General features: G+C 42.6%; 1 protein-coding gene across 1 annotated transcript in view; it reads right to left on the minus strand.

Moving 5' to 3' along the window:
* The window catches only part of TMED3 (transmembrane p24 trafficking protein 3), a 130,207-nt gene that overhangs the window by 44,122 nt on the left and 60,825 nt on the right, over positions 1 to 25,260 (minus strand). Inside the window, exon 2 of the mRNA XM_044077912.1 lies at positions 6,012 to 6,260. Within this exon, the coding sequence (XP_043933847.1) occupies positions 6,012 to 6,260 (249 nt within the window). The remainder of the gene's footprint in view (positions 1 to 6,011; positions 6,261 to 25,260) is intronic.

Here is a 25,260-nt window from a genome sequence, read left to right on the forward strand (position 1 = left end):
GCAAGAAAAAGTAGATATGAATACCCCATAACCTAAAGGGAGTGAAGCAAATGCTTCTGAGCAGAAGGGATGTAGTGTTATATCAGTAAATAGGGATTCTAAAAAGAAAAAAAAGACAAGATATGGCAGTTGAGGAGCATAGAGATGATGCTTTAGGTGGATTTACAACTAAAAACTCAGACACTAATACTGCAAGTATTCTAAATTTACAGGACACCATACAGAATTTGGCAATGCATAATGTCATAGGAACTCACCCGAAGGAAATGGCTATGCATTTACCCTTTTTTCGGACCTTCCCATATTGTTGAAACAAAGACACCAACAGAGGAATGATCAGTCTCTGAGAAGAGACAGGAAGAAGAGGAAAGTCTCTACATAGATATACAGGGAAGGGACCTTTCGTCTGATATGGACACCACACTAGTTGAGAATTTATCTCAGTATCGGTTAAGTGAAGCTGAATGTAAGCTCTTGAATAAAGGGTTAACATTTATTCCCTCGTTACCATCAACACTCAGTGAATTTATAATAGATCTTAAATGTTTTGCTAGCAACCTGACTTTAAGGAATATGTATAAGGATGACGAAAAGATATGTACTAATATGGAAGCAGTTATATTTAAGAAACAGAGTCCTTTAATACCACCCTCACATCCAGTAATAGAGACATTTGTCAAGGTATGTGAGGATGAAGTAACAAGATTATGGAACAACAGATATAATGGAAGTAGGAAACGCTTTTATAACTTAAATATGGATGAGCAACAAGCTTTAAGGGAACTGAATTTTAGACCAGCAGACAAAGGAGGAGTGGTGGTAGTGTTGGATAAGACCTGGTATGCAGACAGAATGATGCATCATCTTAAGCATGAAAATACGTATAAACTGATACAGGAGTCTGAACTTGATAGAATCATAAATAAGGTTGCTATGGACTTACATGACTTTTTGTTTACGAGAACAATTGACCAAGATTTGTTTAATTATTTTCAAGTGGCCTTTCCTACGATTCCTGTAATTAAAGGATTAACTAGGATTCACAAAGACCGCCATGATCCACCCATGCGTCCGATTGTTTCAGGCAATGGGTGGATCACAGAACTCATTTTAATCTATGTGGAACATCGGTTAAAAAGGTGACTAAGTAAAGCTAATACAGTACTGAAAGATACAGAAGATTGTCTTCTATGCTTATCTATTTAGTAAGATGTCTCTTCCTTTGGAAACAGCTTTGATGGTCACTATGGATATCAGGAGTTTATTTACGGTCATCCAAAATAAATATGGCATAGAAAATGTGCGAATGTTTTTGATGTCAGATGATACTAATGAGAAGCAACATATTACACAGATTTGTATGCTTTTGGAGATAATTTGGAGAACAACGTACTATCATATGAGGATCAATATTTTCCGCAGAAATGGAGTGTGGCAATGGGCATCCCAATTCTAATATTGTATTGGCGCAATGGGAAAAGGAACATATTTTAATAATTGGAACATATGGACAAAACAGTTGCTGTTTTACAAACAGTTTATAGATGATCTCTTTCTCCTGCGGGAAGGTGAAGAGAGACATCTGAGAGCATTTTCTGAGTTTCTGAAGTCCACTACACACTTTCTAGATTTTGAAATCCATAGTGCTTTTGACAGAATTGACTTTCTTGATATCACTATTTTAAAAACTAGAAATGGTACTATAGATACAAGGATGTATCGTAAAGCATGTTGGTGAAATCATTTGCTACATTGTAACAGTATGCATCACGCTCATATTTTTCCGCAGGTTATAAAGAATCATTTTTAAGGAGCTCCAGGTTAGCTACTAAACAGGAAGAGCAAGCTGTTGAAATCTCCACTGTGAAGTAGCATTTAAATGCAAGGGGCTATAGGATGAAGGAAACAGACTGAGGGGAAATGGCAGTGAATCTGATGAGTCCAACCTGGAAAGAACCATATTTTTATTGTGGTGCAGAAAGGACCAATAGTATGTTAGCTCGACGAAGGGAAGAAACTGAGAATATAAGATGTACTCTTACATATAGTCAGGATATCCAGCAGATATGTGACATAATTAAAAACGATTGGACAATATTAACAGCAGATGTATCATTAAAGAGAACTGTAGGAGAAATCCCTAGATTCTGCTCTAAGAAAAAAACAAATTTGAAACAACTAGTATGTGGTGAAAAGGGTATGATAAATAAGTTAAATACTTAGAGGAGAGGAACATTCAAGTGTGGCAGATGTAGAGCATGTTCTTCTATTAATACTACAAATAAATGTATACATCCAGTCACTAAGAGAGTATATCAGCTGAGTACTTTTGAGGATTGTAACACCAAAAATGTGGTGTATACTGCTACATGGCAACTGTCTATTCAAGACCAGGATTCTGAAACATCTTAATGAGATCAAACATAAGGTCAACACCAATGCACTGTCACAACATATTATGTGATTTCCTGGACATAAATTTTCTTTTATGGTGTTAGAATGTATAATGAATAGACCTAGGAGAGATGATTTATTTAATACTACTGAGTTTAAAGAACTTCAGTGGACTGCAGACTTAAGAGCAAACTGTGAGCCAGGGTTAAATGGTGTTCTCCCTTTAAAACCAGCATTGAAGAGGCGTCAGCTCAGGAAAGTGATTTGATTGGTCAAGCCTCCTTTTAAAAAGCCTATTGTGTTAAATGGCTATATGGATGTGAAGAAAGGTTTTTGAAAGCGCTTATCAACCTTTTATCATTGTTTTAAAGTGTATGTTTAATAAATCAACTTTGTCTTGTGGATTTTAGCTTTGTTGTTCTTAAAGTATTTAGAGACAACAGATTTGAATGGTGGAAGGGTAAGCTTCAAGGACAAAGTGGAGGTCCTAATTAGGGAATGGTGACTTGAACGGAGATGACAAAAGAAAGGTGGTCATCACATAGGTCTCACAAACTTTGAGGGAAGCAAAGGAGATAACATTGGCACCTTGATGGATATTAGAAATAGCTGCAAGATAGATTTTGATGGAACAAAAGCTAAGTCCAAAATCAAAATCTTGTGACAGAAATTTCAAGATGCTAGTAAGACAAGCAGTAGAAAGGACCTCTCCCTGTAGCCTACAGGGAGAAATGTGACTGTTTGCTATGGTAACTAGTGCCAGTTCTCTGGGAGAGGTAAGAACCTGAACCACCCTCTGAGGGTATGAAGAACCTTAGCCATCACAGGAAGTGAAAAAAACAGATGGTTAATCAGACAGAACGAAGGTCTAGGTGAAGACTGTCAGTTGAGTAAGACAGCAGATTTTAGCAGGGCTTCAGGTAGAGGGGCCTGTCCAAGAGATGAGACTAAAGTAGTGCGAATCACATTTGCTGGGGCCAAAAAAAAGGTTATGAGGATCATGCTGGCATTGCTGTTCTTAGCCTTTTCCAGAAACATAAGGAGAGAGAGATAAAGGACGTTTGTTGACCACTTATGGGAAAGTGCATCTCTGGGGTATCCTCGCAAGGGAAAAAAATAAGACAAAATAAGTTGCTCCATTTGTAAGGTTGTAACAAGGCTTTCCAGAAAAATACATCACTGCCTGTGCTAATGACAGACTAAGAGACCACTTGTAATTCATCAGTAAGCAACTGCTCAGCTGGTCCACAAAGGAGTTGGCATGTTCAGAGATCTGACAAGCAATGAGAAGGCATTTCAAAACAAAGTCTCACTCCCATACTCTTATGGCCTCTGAAGACAAGGAATGGGAGTGAGCTCCCATCTGCATGTTTATACACCAAACTACCACCATGTTTTTGGCATGGAAGGCAGTTTTTGGCATGGAAGGCATTTGCACCAGTAGGAATAGTGTCCTGAAACACCTGCATTATGAAAAAGACTCCCTCATTTCATAATGCTGATATGCACATTTGTGTTTTGTAATGAGACAGTGTTCTGGAGTTCTTGGACTAGGACCTGAAACTGAAATGCGGGCAAATTCTATTCTGTATCATATTCTACTAATTCTGTAATCCATGTACTTATTCTGACTGAAGACACTTTGTTGTAAAAATGTAAAACTTTCTTATTAGATAACTAGACGGAGAGCAGGGTACACAGAATGAAGTGCACTGCCAGGGACTATTTGTGTAAATGGTCTTGGAATGCTAAGAATGTCAGAGGTAATGATGCTGTTCCTGAAATTGCATGAATCTTAGCGTTTTCTCTGGAATTGTCTTCCCTGTATGTATTACTGTTGCATGGATGATTTCTACAAAGAGTTCCAAACTTTGTATGATATTTTGTGGAGAATTTATGAACGGGGAAGAAACAATTTATGCCTTTTCCTATTTATCCAGCTGCTTGGAAGAGCTTTCAGAAGAGGAAAACAAAAAATTAATGACTGAAGGGTCAAGAGGAGTGCTAAGACTTTTTAACGTCCTCTGGAAAGGACTGAAATAATTAATATGCATACTTCACAGTGACAGCACAAGAGGGTATCCACTCTAAAACATGTATCAAGTCTATCACACCCACAATATAGGACATGTTAACCAATTTTATAAGCATTTGTGGTCAACTTTGTAATATTCCCCTACAAATTAAGATGTGCTGTAGACGGGACCGAACTGACTAACTTATGCAAAAGCTCTTCCTTTTATAAGCTGATCTTCCACTGGGGGATCGTGGTCTGAGATTACATTTCCTTCACCCCTAAGGAGATATCTGACTACTGAATAAGGTCTGACAAATTAATTAACGTCTGCCAGGTCACTAATACACAGTCATATATATTGTCTTTTTTTTTGTATTTTGCAGCCATGAACTCTCTCTCTCTGTCACACACACACACAACACACACACACACACACACACACACACACACACAGGCACACACACAGGCACACACACAGGCACACACACACACACACACACACACACACACACACACACACACACACACACACACACACACACACACACACACACACAAAATAATGGTATCTCTGAAGGATTTTACTTGTAATTTAATATGAGGGATGAAAATTTCAAATATTTTGAAAAAGTGGTTCTGTTTTTGACTGTCAAAGTTGTGTGCCTGCCCTGATGCTTCACATACAGTCATTTAGATACTATGTAGTGTCCAGGTCAGTGCAGTCTATAAATATGTGCTACTGTAAGACAACACTGAAATTCAAGTGTTTGCCTGTGGAGATGGAATGACCAGAATAGACAACAGAAAATGATGGGTAGCTACCAAATAAACTGAAGAGCAGTATGAACTATTTAAGGTCAGTTTCTGCACACTCATTCTTGTGATGAAAACACACCTGCAGCTTGTGACTACGGAACCCAGTTTTTAACTGGACTCTACAAGTATGCCATTGGTGTGATGTCGCCAACATGCAATCCTGAAGTGACAAAACAGCACCAAGACTAATTAGCTTCCATGCTTAACAATATTAGCATGGGTAGAAGATGAGGCTGGAATTTACTGGGAAGAATGGATGATGGTAATTAAGACTACAGACACTAGAACAAGAATCACTTCTTGTGATCACAATTAGAATATACAGACTGACATAAAAGGGAGCAGTCAGATATGAAGTCTTAAAGGAAAAATAACCAAGAGGTCAATGTGCTGGCCGAGGACTAGTGAGTGATTATTTTTTAATAAATAAGGAGTACATTGGCTGTTTGGTTGTTTTTTTTTCTGTTGGATTCATTTTGGTGGTTGTTTATAGGATATGAAGTCTTATCTAAATCAATGGCAATGTTACTGCCAGGCATATTTACAGATATCAGCTTACAAATCAGTTACATCATTACACTGCCTGTTGATACTACACAATATTTTACTAACTAATTTTGTACTACCGGATGTTGGTGATCCTACTTATTCTGTTGTGAAAGAGAGAATGGAATGGGTTGAAATCAAAGGGGACAAAACTGTTCAGTTCCCTTTTTAAAGGCCAATAAATGTGACATTGTACAAAATGATCATAAAAGAACTTTACTTAAAAAAATGTGCATACCTGTGTTAATGCAGTAACTCTGGTGCCCATTTCAGGGATGATTGGGGGCTCATCACCAGCTTGGAAGTCAAAGTAAATAGTTTTGTGTGTGAAAGTGGAAAACTCATTGCTGAAACAGAATTTGTAGACACCTTTAACGTTTGTTTTGTGGCTGAAGCTGTCATACTGTTTCTTGGTTTCCTTGTACAATATCCTTCCCGTGGGGTCTTCCATGTAGCAGTCCACATCATAGTTACCACCTGTAATAACCTTAAAGTAAGAAACAAACATGTGTTAGTCATTCCTCTGATTCATGCAGCATGTTTTTGTATGTGTTGCTTCATGTGTTCCAACATTGTTTTTTCTACAAAGATCAAATTTCATAAACAGACAACAACAAAAACCATCCCATTATGATGCAGGCACACAAAACAAGTATTTATTTGTTTACTGGGTGGTTAGACTAGGCTCAATAGAAGAGTCTTTTTTTCAGATCAGACTGCAAAATGAGGCATATAATTTTCTAAACTGGAATGACTGTATATTTATATCAGCAACATTTAAACACATACCCCAGGATTCAATAAAGTCCATGTAAGCGCCATATAGAACCTACATAGAATGTATCCATGTAGAAGGTCACGGTTCGCCCTCGGCAACATGCCATACATACTAATTATGGTGTGTGCCTAAGGGAGATCATAGCAACATGAATATTGGATGCCTGTAAGAGTGATGGCACAGCCACATATGTTTCGGCCTGTTTACCTTGACCAAAAGGTGTACAAGACATTTTATTTCATTGAATTGCATTTTAGTTTTTTTTTAACATTTATGTGCTTGTTTGTGTGGTGCAGCGTGTTGCTTAGCTATGCTTAGCTTTGCACCCATATACATCAGACATCTGCTACACATCTAAACATAGAAACCGGATGCATTCAATGTTAAGAAATACATTATTATGTGCTTGTTTGCGTGATGTGGCGTGTTGCTTACCTAGGTGTAGTGCGGCGTAATTAAGCATTAGACATTTGGTAGACATTTAGAAATAGAAACTGGATGCATTCAATATTGATTTTTTTTTTACATGTGCTTGTTTGCACGATGTGGCACATTGCTTAGCTAGGAGTAGCAAGGTGAACTTAAGCAGTAAACATCTGCTAGACAGGTAAAAACAGAAACCGGATGTATTCAGCTGCTGTAGGTCAGCTGCTTTTAGCAATGTGCAAATTTGCACAGTGAAGCTGCGCTACACTTACAGGCACTTTTGCAGTATATCTGAAAATATCCAAGCTTCGTTCACTATCCCAGTGGCTAGATAGTTTGACTCATGATCTACAGTGTAGTAGGTCCCAGGTTTGAGTCCTGACTAGTAATGCTTTTTACATACACTGCTGTGAAATTGTGTCAGGTGACTGAAACATTTGTTGACTTTAAATTAAATAATTGTTACATTTAGAAAAGTGCACGATGCTAAGCAGTGCTTAAACATGGTCAATGGTCTTTTCCAGTTTGCACATTGCTAAGCTTTGATTAAACATTTGACGGTATAGTGGTGCAGCAGATGCATTGTCACCTCACAGCCAGAGGTTCTCTGTTCAATTCTCGGCTGGGGTGCCTTCTATGTGGAGTCTGCACTTCTTCCCTGCATTCATGTGGGTTTCCACTGGGTGCTCCAGTTTCCTCCCACATTATAAAGACCTGGCCAACTATCCCTCCAGCATCCTGCTCTCTCTGTAATGCACCTTGCTATGTCCCTACTTCCCACTGTAGCTTTCTTATTTGTCCCTTTTCTTTGCATTCATTTCACCTCTCTCTTTTCTTTTACAGCTTGGATGCAGTTTAACTCAGACTGCCCTCCTTTCTCTACCACATCCTACATTTCTCCTCAGACTCCATTCTCTGTATTGCTAGCTGTTAACCTCAGCCAAACTTCTAGGAAGAGGCTCCCAACTAACCCCACAGTGTAGGTGCCAACCTACAGCTTTAAGCTGTTATCTAGTGTAGATTTTGGTGTAAATAGTGGCTTGCACACTTGTGGACCCCCCGAGGACGTCTCTATATCCCTTTCTGTTTTCCATTTATATTTTAAGCTTTTTTAGTTTATTGTTCTTCCCCTCATAATCTACTAGACATCTAGTTATAAGCCATTATGTACTGCACAACTCCCTTTTAAGTACTACAAAATAATAACAAAACTATGAATATAAACTCAAGAGAAACCCATTCCTTCTCCCGTATTGTACATGTACTAAAGCCCTGAATAACATGGGTGTGTACTTCTCCAATTCCATTCAATTTCTCTCCTTTACAGATTAACTTACCAGCTATCTAGTATCATAGTGCTGTACCTGACTTATTTTTTTGGCATCCTGCCTCTTCCAGCTCCACTACCCTACCCCCATTCCCCACCACCGCCACTTCAATTACATTTATAGCTATTCTCATCCCGCCTACCCATCCATCCTCCAATCACAGACCTCCACCTCCACACTCCTCCCACCTATCTCATCAACCATCACATACATGCCCATCTTCACTAGCTCCAATCACTCCACCCTCTCCTCTCTTCCTAGACCCAATCTACTCACCTCTTACCTGCACACCCTTCCTTTAAGCCCACCTCCCACCCCTTAACAACTGCCCTCCCTCACAACCCAGTAATCCTAATTACATCTTTGCCTTTCCACTACTTCAATCCTACTATACCTCCCCCATCCTCAATCCCACACCACACTTTGCATCCTAACCTTCTATCATTCAACATCACATAACTATGCCTCTTATAGTCAGCATCTTTCTTTTTACATTCACTATCTACCTCTAGCTCCTTCTAAGACTATCATATATTCACACAAATTACATACCTCCCACACCATCCCCTTCCACATCAACCCACATGCACATCCTCCCTCCCCAGTTACTCTGCCATCTGCTCCAATCTCTGTAGAACAGATTTAATATTACAAAAGAAACTCATCACCCTCTCCCCACACCATAACCTTCCTTACAACTGCAACTTCAAATACTTCCATTACCTTAAAAAGAAGCCCCTACCTACCAATGTCCATGTTCTCAGTAATCTAGTCCTCTGTGGTGACATACATCCTAACCCTGGCCCTTCTCCTCCATCTCATAATTCCCCTAACTCCACAAAATCCCTAAACTTTACCACAATTAATCTCCAAAGTGTTAGAAACAAAATTCCCTAACTGCATGTATGACTAAATCAACATAAACCAGACTTTACCGCTATAACTTATACTTGGCTAAAACCATATATCAAAGATTCTGAATATCTACCCCCAAACTACTCCTGCCTTAGAACTGACAGACTACATGAAAAAAGTGGTGGCATCACCTTATTATTCCCAAGTACCTTTACAGTAACCCCATATTCCAAACCAATTCCCCTCTTTTCAGCTGCAGAGCTACTTGTTACCTTCCTAAAACTTCATGATTCCAAAAGCCTTTGCTTCATAGTTGTATACATCCCCGAGGCAATAATACTCCTATTCTTTCAGAAATTCTTACCTGGACAACCATTAATATAAAAAAATGAAACCATCATCCTAGGCGACATCAATATTAACTGGCTAGATATTTCCAATAATAACCTTTCTACAGATATTAACCTTCACATCTATAATCAGCTAATCTCTGACATTACTAGACATAACACTAAAGAAAATAAAGGCACAATCTTGGATTGGATCTTGGTTTCTGACCCAAAAAAATCACCTCCTCAGGGACTCTCCCAAATAGCATTAGTGATCACTCTCCAGCATTCATAATATGTAAGCCCACCTCCATACCAAACTTACACAGATATAGATACACCAGAGATCTATCCCATTTCTCCCCAAACACTTTCAGTGACATCCTGCAGAACACTAATTGGAGCCCACTAAAATTTCTCCCACTGACCGAAGCTGTAGAAGTTTTCAATTCTTCATTTCTTAGGATCATAAATAGTCTTGCCCCACTCCGGTTAAAAAGGATAAAGACAAAACATGATATATGGCTTACTAAGTCCACAAATCAAGTTATGTCCTTTAGGGATAAAGCCTGGCAAAAAACAAAGAAAATAATGTCTAACCTCACTCAATACAAACAACTTTGCAATTAGGCTAGATGCCTAGTTATCAAAAAGAAAAAAGAATACTTTGAGAATATCCAAGACCAACACAGACTAAACCCAAGAATTTCTGGGGGGGGGGGGGGCAAAAGAATACTTTGAGGCTATCCAAGACCAACATAGACTAAACCCCAGAATTTCTGGGGGCAATCAACTCCCTTCTCCACCCTGGAACTAACAACAACTCATGTCCAAACCCAGAAAAAACACCCTCTGAGACAGCCTCCAACACCTACTTCACTGACACCATCAAAATACTTACTACCAACTTCCCACCTATTATAACGGACCCATCAGGAACTCTATCTGTACATTCCCCTTTAAATCCCCTACCTGCTTTTACACTAACACCCATACCCACCTCCACCATTAAAATCTTCTTCACAAACTCAAACCCTGTACCAACATCCTTGATAACTTACCCGCAGAATACTTTCAACTCTCAGCCTCCTCCATTGCATATCTTAACATCATTCTCCTCAACAGGTCCATTCAGGAATCCTGCATACCTGATATCTGGAAAAAAACATTTACCCTTCCACTTCATAAAGGTGGCAACAACTCCAACATCTCTAACTTCCATCCTATTGCCATTCTCTCCACAATCTCCAAAATACTTGAGAAATGTATTCACACACAGCTCCTCAGTCATCTGATACAACACCATATTCTCTCCCCCACTCAACATGGCTTTAGGCCTGGACATAGTACTAACACTGCCCTCATTTTCTTTCTGGATACAGTAAAGAGAGCTTGATATGCTGGCTCCTTAGTCTCAGCACTCTTCCTAGATTTATCAAAGGCATTCAACACTATTTCCCACTCCCTTCTGCATACTAAACTCTCAAATCTTGGACTCTATCCCCCCCTACCCTCAGTAATAAGCAGCAATCTACTAGATGGCAACACTCTCCCTCCCCTTTCATAACTACAAATATAGATGTCCCCCAAGCCTCAATACTGGGACCCTTCTTATTCAGCATATTTGTCAACAACTTTCATTCCTCTCTCACCCACAGTGGTGTTATCCAATATGTAGATGACTCAACTATCATCTGCTCTTCTAAATCTGCCACTGCACTACAGCATCTCACCCAAGAAGCATTTACTTCCACTGAAACCTGGATGTCCCAGAACCATCTCGCCCTCAACCCCAATAAAACAAAATGTTTAGTATTTACCCCTACAAGATCCAGCCCAGTTGACAAGTCAATATTCTCCGTTCGCTCCCAAAACAACACCATCATTGAAGTTGTCCCCAGTACCAAATTGGTAGTTGATATCATTAATGACAAATTAACTTTCAATCTTCAAATCTACAGTAACATAAAAAAAACATCAAAAGCTAGGTGCCCTGTATAGGCACAACTATTTTCTTAGCATATCTGGCCTCATCTTTCTTGCTTCCAACACTTCTATATGGTGCTCCCATCTTCACCAATCTACAGTCCTCCTTGAAAACAAAACTAGACTCTTGCTACAACAAAGTTGCTAAATTTGCAACAAATGCAAACTTTTCTACCCATCACTGTTCCTCTCTGCATCAACTAAATTGGCTAGAATCCCCTCACTATCTTATTTTTCTACAATTAACTACAGCCCACAAGCTCATCTGCCACCCAGAAACCTGCTCTTCCCTGTCCTCCATACTGACCATGTACCATCCTAACCGACACCTCAGGTCAGAAAACAAAATGTTACTCTTCATAGAGAAACATAAGCTCTCAGCTGGTCAAATGTTGTATTCCTATACTGTCTCTAAAGCATGGAATAATCTTCCCCCTTCACTCAGAACTATCAGCAATCCTGCCTCCTTTAAAAAATCCCTCAAACTACATCACTCCTCTCATTGGTTACGCTCCTGTACCCCAACACACAACCCCAACTCTTGACTTCTTTCCCTGGTGTTACAGCTCTAACTTTTAGTTATGTACTTACCATAACTTTAGATGTTTGGGATCCATCTCGCCTACATTCTGTACTGATGGGTTCGGAGCCAATCCTCGGCTCCGACTCGGCACGCTATACTATAGAGCGAAGTCTCTAATTGGCTGAGCTATTCTATATCCCAGGATGCACCACCACTACTTCCCCAGATCTTGTTTGTCCGCACACATGCACACAGTCATAGACAGTTGAAATAACATTGCCAGGTGTTTCAAGATGAAACGGCTAAACTGAACCGTCCGGTCTCTTCTGATCTCCAAGGCAGGGGGAGGGAGGGTGGGTATTAGGAATGTAGGCGAGATGGATCCCAAACATCTAAAGTTATGGTAAGTACATAACTAAAAGATGTTATGTGATCCTATCTCGCCTACATTCTGTACTGATGGGACAGCGTCCCTAGCACCTGATTCCTGGGTGGCTCACTGGAAAACACTCCTGAGAACTGTGGAACCGAAGGAAGCTCGTCCCCGAGATGCCACATCCAATTTGTAATGAGAAATGAAGGTGTGAGGAGAAGACCAGGTAGCCGCAGCACAAATGTCACTAATGGCAAGCTTGGAATGAAAGGCTGTCGAAGTAGCCATAGCCCTAGTAGAATGAGCTTTCACAGTGGTTGTAAGCTCTCTATTAGAAAGAAGATAAGTATGACTAATGCAGTCTCTGATCCACTTGGCAATGGTAACCTTTGTGACGGCTTTGCCCAATTTATTGTCTGAAAAGGACACAAACAACTGATCTGTTTTCCGTGTTTGGTGCGTCCTATCCAAGTAGAAATGCAACTGCCTGTGAACATCCAATGTATGCAAGATGTATTCCGCTCTGTCTAAGTAGTTTGGGAAGAAAACTGGGAGTTCCAATGACTGTTGAAGACAAAAACTAGAACAAACTTTGGGAACAAAGGATGGATTAGGCCTGAGGGATACTCTATCCTTATGAAAAACCAGGTACGGTGGTTTGACACATAGGGCTTGAAGTTCCGAAACTCTTCTGGCTGATGTAATTGCCACCAAAAAAGCAGTCTTCCAAGAAAGAAATTTCAAGTCACAAGTTGCTGCCGGTTCGAAGGGGGAAGAGGTCAAAGCATCTAATACGAAATTAAGATCCCACGGTGGAGCTGGATGAGAAATCGGAGGTCGTAGCAGACCAGCACCTTTCATGAAGGCTTTACACAACTTATTGCTCATCAAAGGTGGGTCTATACTTTCATGAAAATTAGAAATAGCTGCTAATTGAACTTTGATGGTAGAGACCGAAGAACCTTGATTGAATAAGGAAGCTAAAAATTTTAAAACTTCAGACACCGGGGCAGTAATAGGATCTGAGTTGGGCCCAAATGGCGAATCTCTTCCATTTGCTGTTATACATTTTTTTAGTCGAATTCTTGTGGGCCGAGGACAAGATATGTATGACTTCCGAGTCCAAAACCTAGTTCCTGACTATGGTCGGAAGTGGAGGAGCCAAGCTGTTAGCCTCAACGAATGAAGGGACTGATGAAGCTGTCCTGACTGGTGAATCAAGAGATCTGGAGCCTGGTCCAGGAACCATGGACCGTCCAGTGCGTATTTCCGAAGAAAGGGTAGCCAGAATTGACGAGGACAGTATGGGGCAACTAAAATCATCTTGCACCGCAAGTGAATCGCCTTCTGGAACACCCTGGGAAGAAGGGGAACCGGAGGGAAGGCGTACAGCAGGCCGGTGGGCCAAGCTTGGACTAGGGCATCCTTGGGAACCCCCCCCGGAACTGGGGTGAGACAGAAGAACTGTAGACATTTCGTGTTGTGAGGAGTTGCAAAGAGGTCGCAACAAGGAGTTCCCCATCTTCTGAAGATCTGAGTTACTACTCTGTCGTTCAGAGACCACTCGTGAGGGGAGAGAATAGTTCTGCTCAGTCGGTCGGCTATCACATTGGATCTCCCCGGAATGTGTGTTGCTACCAAGAAACGGTTGGTTGCAACAACCCAATCCCATACTCTCATGGCCTCTCTGCAAAGGGGGTAGGACCTGGTCCCTCCCTGCTTGTTCAGGTACCAGACTACTGACATGTTGTCGGACTGAACGGCAATCATGCCCTGGGGGAGGTAATTGTGCAGTGCTTGTAGCGATAGAAGCACCGCCCTCATTTCCAGTATGTTGATGTGTAGGGAACTCTCGTCGGGGTGCCACATGCCTTGGACTGACCTGCCCAGGTAATGTCCCCCCCACCCCGTCTGGGAGGCATCCGTAGTCAAAGTGGCCACTGGAGGTGGAGGAACGAAGGGTCGCCCCTAATCCAGATTGGAGGAAAGAAGCCACCAATGGAGGTCCTGTTTGCACGTCTCCGTGATCATAATGAGGTGACTGAGAGGGAGATCCTGATATGACCACTGGACTGACAGGAGCCACTGGAGGATCCTCATGTGCAATCTTGCTAAGGGAACTAGGAGAACGGTAGCCGACATGGAACCCAACAGTTGTAGGACCATCCTTGCTGGGGCTCGGCGTTTGAAGAGCAATGCTCGGACTTGAGATTGTAATGTTTCTATCCTCTCTGTAGGAAGATAGACCCGCATTTGCTTTGAGTCTATCTCTACTCCGATAAACCGTATGCGCTGAGATGGCAGCAACACGGACTTTGCCCAATTGAAGGTGATTCCCAGGGAGTCGCCTAGAGAAATAGTGGCTGCTAGGTTTTGTAAGAGTAGACACCTGGAGGTGGCAGTTAGGAGCCAGTCGTCTAGATATGGAAACACCTGGAATCCTAGACTTCTCAGGTGAGCAGTCACCACTGCCAAACACTTGGTGAACACCCTGGGGGCTGTGGTGAGACCAAAGGGCAGTGCACGGAACTGGAAAAGACTGTCTCCCAGGCTGAAGCGCAAGTGTCTCCTGGATGCCTGATCTATCAGGATGTGATAATAGGCGTCCTTGAGATCTATGGAGCACATCCAAACACCTTTCTCCAGCAGCGGGAGAATGAATTGTAAAGTGACCATCCGGAACTTGGACTTCTTGACAGAACAGTTGAGCTTGTTGAGATCCAAGATGGGCCTCATGTCCCCGGTCTTTTTTGGCACCAAATAGAAGCTTGAGTAAGTTCCTAATCCGGTCTGGTCTTCGGGGACCGGTTGGATGACTCCTTTTTGAAGCAGCTTTGAAATTTCGAAGGCTGCAAGATCCCGTTGACTGGGTGGTGGGTCCGGGATTTTGGAGGGGGGGGCTGTGAAAAGGGGATGTTGTAACCTCCGGCAATGATTCAGAGCACCCATCGGTCCTGGGTGATATTCTCCCAGGCCTTTAGGTGCCTCAAAAAATGACCCCCGACTGGCTCCGGAGCGGCTCAGTTGGGCAATCCTTCAGGGATGCTGGAAGGTTGAGGAGCCATGAAAGGACTCGCGGTCTCCAGTGTTGCGGGGGCCCCTGCCGCCTCTGGGACGGCGTCTTCCTGAAAAATTTCCCCCTCCTCTGCCTCTAGAAGGGGGATCATCCTGCTGTGAGGGGTAAGTCTTCTGAGATTTGCGGAACCACATTTTCCCCCCTCTTCTAGCCTTGGGATAAGGCCTGAAGGGAGTGGAAAACCGTGCCCCTACGTCAGTCAAAGTCTTACCCTCTTGTTCACAGCGGGTCAAGGTGTCCTTTACCTTGGGTCCAAACAAGGAGGACCCATCAAAGGGAGTGTCGGCAAAGGAAGACTTGAAGGCCTCCGCAAAATGACACAGGCGGAGCCAGGCCTGTCTCCGTAGAGCAACACCTGTACCCGCCGCCCTACTCGCTCCCTCGGCCGCATATGAAATGAGCCTCATGGACGAGTTCGATATAGATGACAGGGTAGCCAACTGAGAGCTAACCGTCTGGGCCAACTGCTCAGGTAGGTTACCAGAGAGGGTATCTGACAGCTCCTTGACCTGATCCCTCTGAAGTCTGGTGAAGTGTGTAAGGTAATTCAGAGACCTTAAAGTAAAGGCCGCTGAAGTAAGGGTGCGCTTCCCGAACCGATCCATACTCCTGGACTCTTATTAGGAGGGTGGACGGACGTTGAAGCCTCTGCCACATCTTGCTGGGTAGCAGATGCCACCACCAAGGCATCTACGGCCACACCTTTGGATAAGAATTCCTTCTCTGGGGGGGCTGACAAAAATTTATTAGGGCGAGCTGGCACCGGTTCCACAGAATCCGGGTGCTCCCACGCCCTTTGAGAGATCAAATCCAAGAGCTCATCGAAGGGCAGAGACACCCAGGAGGCGGAAGGCTGAGCCCCGAAGGCCTTAAGGAATACAGACTCCTCAGCGGAAGGGGGTTTGGATTGCCAGTCGCCTCTTTGTTTGAGGATTTCTAAGATGTCCACAAAGTCGACATCATCCGAGGATGACTTGAGGGACCCCTCCGCCTCATCGAGGTCGGTGTCTGAGGTGAGAGACTCATCAGGCGAGTCGACGTGCTTCCTCTTACACTGTCTCTTCCTGGGAGGTTCCTCCGAAGAAGCTTCGGAAGGACCCCCAGGAAGGGAGGAATCCCCAATGGGGGTGACCTCAGGCTCCAGGGCTCCGCTGTCCTGAGACAGGGAGACAACAAAGGAACAAGTCTCCATGCCAAGGGAAGGTGCCTGAGAGATGGTGGAGGTAGCCAAGGAAGATTTGGCTAAAGCACTCCTCATGGCCCTGAAGGCCGGACCCCCAGAGTCCTGGGACGGTCTGAACCCCGAGGCCACAACAGTACAAGGCACTCCCGCAGCCGAAGCACTGAGAGGGAAGCTCGGAACCGAAAGCATCGGACCCGAAACCTCACCCCCGGGGCCGACCGAGGAGGTCCGTGTACCGAACTCCGACCCGAAGGTCGGGGTTGGAGTAAGGGTCGGAGCCGACCTGAAAACCTCCACCGGCTCCACCAGCACCAACTCCAACGGTGCCGAGGCTGTTGGAGGAGGAACCAAAACAACAGGGTGGACAGTCGGCTCCGGAGCCGACTGGGCTGGAGCCGATACTAACTTTTGAAAGACTGGAAACTGAAACAGCCTTTGAAGTACCCTGTCAATATCCGAATCGGACATCCTCGAGGACCGAGAAGAGACCGAACGGACCCGAGTTGACTTCTCCGCCGGTTCCGAAAGACTGGGGGACCGGCTCCGAATAGTTTCAAGTATTATCGGCGCTGAGGGAGATTCCACCAGTACAGCAATTTCCCTCGGAGCCGACGGGGACTTCGGTGCCGAGGTAGAAGAGTCTGAGTGTGCGACCTTTCTCGGCTCCGAAACCATTGGAGCCGAAGAAGGTGACCCACCTCTCGATGCTCGAGCTCTCGGCTCCGAGGACAGAGGAGTCGAGGCTGGAGGCACCGAGGCAGACCGTTCTGACCTTGGCTCCGAAGTCCGTGGAGCCGACGGAGAAGCCTGCCTTGATTTCTTTGCTGTCGGCTCCAACGGACTGGTCAGAGCCGAAGACTTCTTCTTCTTCTTCCTGGAGGGAGAGGGGGAAGAAGATAAAGCCTCCTCAAAGGAAGGGGAGATCATCCCTTTCAATATTAATTTATTTTTCCTCTCTTGGAGGACGCGAGAAGAAAAAGCGTGGCATACACTACACGACTCTTGAAGATGCTTAGGCCCTAAGCAATAAACACAGAGCGAGTGATCATCCGTTATAGACATCTTGTACCCACACTTGGTACATTTTTTAAACCCCGAAGGTCTATGTTCTTTTGACATCACTAGGGACAACACAAACAACCACTAGGGACAAAAAATAAGCACTGAGAACCAAATCCCTCTAACTTAAGCAGGATTTGACCTAGGCTTCGTAACAGACAAACAGGTAAACTAACAAGGCTCTAACAGAGTACAAGGGCAAGGCCCCTCTAACTAAAACGGGACCTAGAGGTTAATATATAGTAGCACAAAAAACAAATTTTAAACAGTAATCTTTTAAACGACACTTCTAAACTAGAGCGCGAGGAAAAACTCTACTAATAAGAGCGGGAACCTAACGCTCCAAATTTCACACAACTTTCTCTCACAAAAACACTCAAGAAGTGATAAGTAGCTGTTAAAACAGCTTTTGGGTGAAAAATTTGAAAATTTCTGACAGAAAATTTGTCAGTAAAGAGTACTTAGCCCAGCCAAGTCGAGACCACGTCTATTGCTGTCAAGCGGCAAACGAGATCTGGGGAAGTAGTGGTGGTGCATCCTGGGATATAGAATAGCTCAGCCAATTAGAGACTTCGCTCTATAGTATAGCGTGCCGAGTCGGAGCCGAGGATCGGCTCCGAACCCATCAGTACAGTATGTAGGCGAGATAGGATCACATAACATCTATTTTATTACTACCACTTCCTTCCCTTCACTCTCCCTACTTACTGCTTCCCTGTCTGTTTAGCCTGTCTTTTCCCCCTTAGCCCTTCTATCTCCACCTATTCTTACACTGTACTTAACTCCCCACAGCAATGAACCTTGCAGATATTCCATTCATGCGTTATTTGAATACATGCTATGTACCTTGCAGTTATATTTAATTCAAGTGTTATTTGAATATATGCCACTTATTACTCTTCTATTTTGCCATGATTGTAATCTTTTAACTGCTGCTTTATCAGTTTCATTCAATGTAATAGTACTGCTCAATATTTTTTTGTTATGCATATTAATATTTTTCTTTGTATATCATTTTGTGGAACTTTTCTCCCCGGGCCTCCACTGAAATTGGGCTCATTCCAGGCCCAGTGGACTTTCCCAGTTAACAAATGCAATAAATAATACATCTAGAGTGTTTCTTCCTGGGCCTCCACTGGAAATTGGCATTGTTCCAAGGCCGACTTTCTCGGTAAGCAAATGTTAATAAATAAATAAACAAATAAATAAATAAAAATAAACCTGGTTTGTGCGGGTCTATGAGATGCTAAGCAACGTGGCTCATTTTTGAAAGTTACAGTATGATGTGCAAGGGTGGGAATGCAGCCTATTTAACATCCAAGAGGCAGGAATTTCACATCATTCCTTGGAGCCTGACCTTGACTGTGGGTATGACTGCTGGTGTTGTTCAGGAATGCACTTCAAGGCACAAAAGTGGGGTGTGCAGGAGTCTAGGGTTTTCACTGGATTCGTATGACACCACGAACCCTGGCTGTTGCATGGTGACTACCAGGGCTTAGAGTGCACGTCTGAGGCCTGGGATAGTTTGGCACCTAACCAGTGCAACTGGTATCCCCCCCCACTGGTGAGCAGTGTCATCACCACTATGACAACCTGTACCATAGGAAGAAGCGAAGCCTGGACACCTTGGTCCAAGAGGCTAGGGATGGGCACACCTCACAGATATTCAAGTATGTTTTTCAGTAATTTATAAATATCATACATCTTTATTAATGTGTCAATGCAAATTTGGAATGGTAAAGCAACTTAAAACAAGTAAGCATTCAGTACTGTGTAGCATAGCTTCCAACTATCAGTTAATGTTGTGGTCTACCCAGATTAAGAGTCACTGTTCTGGTCTGCTCATTGTTTGAAATATGCTGCAGATTGCACTCAATAAATGAACAGAGTATACGGTAAGTTAACAGAAGTCTTAGACAGCTAGCCATGTGTGTAAAGGCCAGATCTGAAGCAACGTTAATCAATAAAGTGCATAAGAAGATGGTGCTTTGATAATTAGTTTGTTTCAAATAAAGTGTTCAGTATTCCTGTATTCACTGCTTGCGGGTTCTAATCCGACACCAGACAACTGATAAATGTAAAGTACTAAATAATGTGTCAACATATATCATAAATAAATGCAGTGCAATACCCAGATTAAGGGTCAAGCTTGTGTTCTGCTCATTTTGTCTGATATATGCTGTAGGCTGCAGTTAATAAATGAATAAGGTAAATGTGTAAGGTAACGGTACTCCTACACAGCTATGCATGTGTGTAAATGCACGATTTGACACAACATGAATTAAATTTTAAAGGCGATGGTGGTCTGATAATTTACTTTTTAAAATAAAACATTCAGTATTTCTATACTCACTGCTTGTGGGTTCTAATCCCACACCAGCTAATCCAATGTCCAGCTATCTAATGTAATTAGTGTACACAAACATACCTCTACTATGCTAAATGGTGGTATGTCAATGTATGCGTTGAAAAACATAGTAATCATATTGAAAAATTACACTTGCACCCTATTTCGAAAAGAGTACCACTGCACCTGAAGAACAGTGCATCAACACACCAAGCCACACTGTCAGTTAATTAGCACAGGTGTTTTAAGCAAAACATAGTAATTGTCATTTTCTTGTCATTAAGCATCCTTGTGTGATACTGTACATCATGCCACATCGTGCAAATCTGCTAAAAGATAAATGGAAAAATAGGATTTTAACTGGGATTCTGGTTGAGAAATATAGCACTATAAAGCCATACACATAATGATAGATATAAGTGAGGTATGTTACAACAGGTAAGTGTTCAATTATATCTACAAGTACAAATACACCTACTAAAGGATTAAGGGAAAATAGGATTTTAACTGGGATTCTGGTTGAGAAATATAGCACTATAAAGCCATACACATAATGATAGATATAAGTGAGGTATGTTACAACAGGTAAGTGTTCAATTATATCTACAAGTACAAATACACCTACTAAAGGATTAAGGGAAAATAGGAGTTTAACTGGGACACTGGTAGAGAAATACATCACTATAAAGCTGAACACATAATAATATATATTAGTGTGGTATGTAACAGTAGGTAAGTGTGCAATTATATCTACAATATTTAAAAATACACTTCCTATAACAGTGACTCAGTAGCTCAGTCTGTTAAATGCTTTGAAAACATTACTTTTTGGTCCATATGGTCATGGGTTCAAATACAGCTGTGTTTAACATTTAAAATGCATGTATGTCTACATCACCAGTATACATTCTGATATGTATAACAGTCTCATTACCTATTTATCAACCCAAAGCAGTACATTTTGAATTCCTGCTTCTAAATAATGGAAGTTAAAGGCCTACAAATAGGACCACATTTAAACTATTCCTATTCCAACACTAGAAAGTGCATAGAATGTCAGGTCATGGATTACTAAGAATTCCCAAAGGATTTTGAAGTATGTAATTCAAATGAGGCCCAGTCATGTCAGACCACAGCCCACAATGAATTGCCAGTGATATTACAGATAACCACAGCTGCACAAGTAACATACATACATGAAGGTTGTGCTAGAAGCAATGCTTGCCAGTACACACATTCCAGATGACTACCATGACATAAAACATGACTTGGCATTTATCCAACTGGTTGACATAATGGTTACTGTACCTCCTACCTTGTTCTAGGACACACCAAGCATGCTGCCTTTCACTCTGTTAATAACATCGTAGGCTAACGTACTCACCTTAAACACAAAGCTTCATTTACAGTGGGATGGATTCCCTCAATCAGCCTCTGGCTGTACAACAAGGCTGCTACAGGTCCCACAGTTACACTTAAGTGTTGTTGTCTTGCACAATTATCAGCCTCTCTGACCATGCCTATTGCCTGCAGCAGCAGCAGCAGCTTCAGACTGTAGTACAGACATCTGTATGTAAAAAGTAGCTGCTACAACCATTTTCTCTGTGCTGACATAGTATCTTTACCCCAGTAATTTCCACCCCAACATATGAGAAAGGGGATGAAATCTACAATGAGGCCTTACATCTTGTTAAGAAGTTGGATGGGATTGGCTGAATATACTGCATATCAGCTATGTATACTGCATGTAGCATTCCTGACCCACAGATTGGTTCAGCAGCAATCACCTGCTAATGAGAACCATCTTAAAAAGGCAAAAGCTAGGGTAACCAGTGTGTATGAGAGTTAGTATGCATGGTTAACCCGTTGACACAGTACTACAACATAGGATTAATGTACTCCATCAGGTATGTAACCATTTTGTTTCCAATATGATGCTGATACATTTGAATATACTTAGGGGAAATGGGGATTACATCAGTAAGTCTTTCTTAGAACTGTACTGATGACATGCCATTGATCTCCAGCTGTGTTACACCTACAGAAAATGTAGAGTACAGCAGGGGTATAATGCTGATTGTTAACTAGGTACACAGGTCTCCTGGATACTTCCTTTGTTAGCAGCTGTACTAGTGCATTGTTACTTTGCTGGCACTATTGTTTGTACATACATATGTTATGGGAGGCTTCCGGCTAAGCGGCACACTACAATGGACTCCTGTGTTGGGTGTGTGATCATATGTGAGTATATGTCATGGCACAAAAAGGAGTAGATCACTATTGCTACTATCCTATCTGTGTCCACAACCTTTGTATGTTTGGCACACTGTTGAATATAAGATGTGTAATCAAGCGGGAAATACTTTTAGCCTTCCCCTATTGATGTATCTCTACATACCATGCTCCCACGTATGTGATCCTGATATGTGTTCTCATTTATTTCTGTTATGGGGGATATCAGGCATGCAAGACGCTGCCACCTTTCACTGAGGTAGAAAACAACCACATTATTGAGCCCTAGCGACAACCACTACCAAGTTCTGCTGTCAAGAGGAAGGGCAAATAGGCAAGAGTGTGCAGCCTTGTGGGATGAACTGGTACATAACACTAATGCTGCAGGTCACCAGAATCACTCATATGAGCAGGTGTGAGACTGTGCCACAGATACGATCAACTCTGCATGCACACATGCAGGGGATTTGGCCACGGATTGTCAGGTCACTGGTGGTGGGCCTGCAGCAGAATAGCCTCTGTCAGTCACAGAAGAAATCCTGGTGAACCTTGCAACACAGGACAGCTCCCAGCCATCCATCAGTCAATATGTCATGGATGTGGGTGCTACTGTTTCCACTCAAGAGGAGCGTCCAGGTATGATTAGCTGGATCGGCATTGAAATATTGTAGCATTCAGCATGTCAGGCTGTACATAGTTTTACATGGGTATCAGGTGTTTTATGGGGGGGGGTTAGCTGCAGTTTTAAGCTCATGAAGAGATTGTAACCGACATACCTGATAACATAGCAGCTACTGTAAATGTGACATGTTTCGAGGTATTACACCTATTATTCTGTAACCTGCACTCCTGTTTACATTACCTCTGCCTCAAACTTTTTGAGAACTGTCAGGAATAGGAAGAGGCTGTGCTCCTTCTGCTGGTAAGCACAAAACTGTTTTGTCAGAGATGCAGATTTAGTTCAATGTGTTCGCTAAAGTGACATCCCAGGCCTGCTGGTTGGACTGATGTACTCTCTGCATGATTGCCAACTGTACACATATTTTGTGACTGTACACAGTTTAGAGTCATACCTATGCCTTGTAGGTGTGACTGTAGTGATTGATTTGACAGCACTCTCAGGACTTCACAGATTGCCATAACTGTCAGCTGTGTAGAGTTTTGCAGAATGTCAACAGTGTACATCATTTACGTTTTGCTCATGAGATTTTTAAAATAACTTTTACTTCCAAATAATCACAGATTTGGGTTAGAAAATAATGTTCTCATGTTCTACTATATGAGGTTGTGGGTTATACAAGTGTGTAAACAGTTGGTGAGGTTCCACACAGGCGGATTGATGGGGGTGCTTGTAGGAGGCCTGCTGTCCTTCTACCAACTGTTGTAGGTGTCTCATCTCATGTCACTCGGTGTATGTTTAGGGCTGTCATGGAAGCACAGGCATGTTCAGAAAGGAACTGCTGATGAATGCTCAGGGTTATGGAAACAGCACAGTCTGACATTTGTGACTATCTCAAACCATGTTGCTGATACCCTGAAACGGGTGACTGACGCAATGGAAATAAGCTGGTCTGAAACAGATCACACACTATCTGCCTTGGAACACACCTTGTCTGTGATGGAATGTCTGGTTCAAGTTGAGCGCCGGCCTTCTGGATGTAGGTCAGCAACAACATCTGCTGACAGTCAATGTGGCAGTGCAAAATCACGCTCCTTTAGTGGCAGTACATCCAGTGCTCCAGAGCGGAATGTGCTGTCCACACCCAGACATGGCAGGCCATGGGCTCATGGTCCTGGGCATTCCTGTAGAGGACACATTCCCGGCAGACAACAGTCACCCTCAGGTAGTAGCATAGCATCTGACCTTGGGTGTGGGGGTGCCAGTGCAACCCCTGGCAGAGTCAGTTCACATGTTCGGGGGTGGAGATGATGAACTGTCAGCTCTACCATGCACAGCTCACAGCTGTCCAACATACAGTAAAGAAGGGCTAGCACTGAGCTTGGCTGTGTTCACACAGACACTCACACACCACTGTCACATTCAGGTCACCTACGGACACACACACCACATTTCCATGTTCCATCGTGCCTGCTTCTCTTCCTGATTCACACACAAGCTTGCTAACTTATTGGGTCAGCCTAAGTCTCCTGCACCCCTACACAACATCCTGTGCAAGTGACGATACCTGTGTCACATCCCTATCATCTTTCTCATGGATGCAGGACAATAAAGCTATGTGTCTGATGCACAGGGTGGCTATCTACATTAATATGAATTTGCTTTATCCATTGCTGCTTTTGACATGCTACTTTTACTGGTCATTTAAAGATACTGTAAGTTGCCATTTATAATGACTATACCATAACAATGTGTGTACGTTACAATGGATGCTGCTGTAATGGCTGTGTAGTCACACAATGACAGGTGTCTCAAGGAAATATTTACATGTCACTGTCAGGATTGTGTAGGACACACCTATGGCTGAACATATACAATCAACCCATCAACATCAGAGCACAGGAGTGAATGTCAGCGCAGTAGAAAAATGATATCAGAAAGGTAAAAAAAGTATAGGTTCATAGGTTCATATGTGTTTAATAGGCTAACAAAAACAAGGGCCTATTTAAGCCTAGCCATGGATCCCTATACTCTGTCAAAATATAATACCCTTGATAAGTGTAAGCAGGGTTTTGGGAAGTGAATCATCTACAAGCCAGAGTGTGGGAGATGAACCATCTGCAGTTTCCCTGTGTCCATTACAGACACTGATTCTAAACCATATATGATTGTCCTGTTCCGCATTCAATTGTGTAACTTGCACTTGATTTCTGTTAGGGTGGAACTCTACTTCACAGGGATGGGGAGACTGTTCCACATAGGATGTAGTCTCTCTGAGTTACATACCTGTCTCTACAGCATAACCTATTTCTGCCACAGGCAAGGTGTAGGTCTGTAGAACAGGTAATTCGGGTGCTAGTTGTATCATGGATA

Source organism: Protopterus annectens, chromosome 7.part0, assembly GCF_019279795.1.
Source record: "Protopterus annectens isolate FY-2018-M chromosome 7.part0, PAN1.0, whole genome shotgun sequence".
In the NCBI taxonomy this organism is placed as follows: Eukaryota; Metazoa; Chordata; order Ceratodontiformes; family Protopteridae; genus Protopterus; species Protopterus annectens.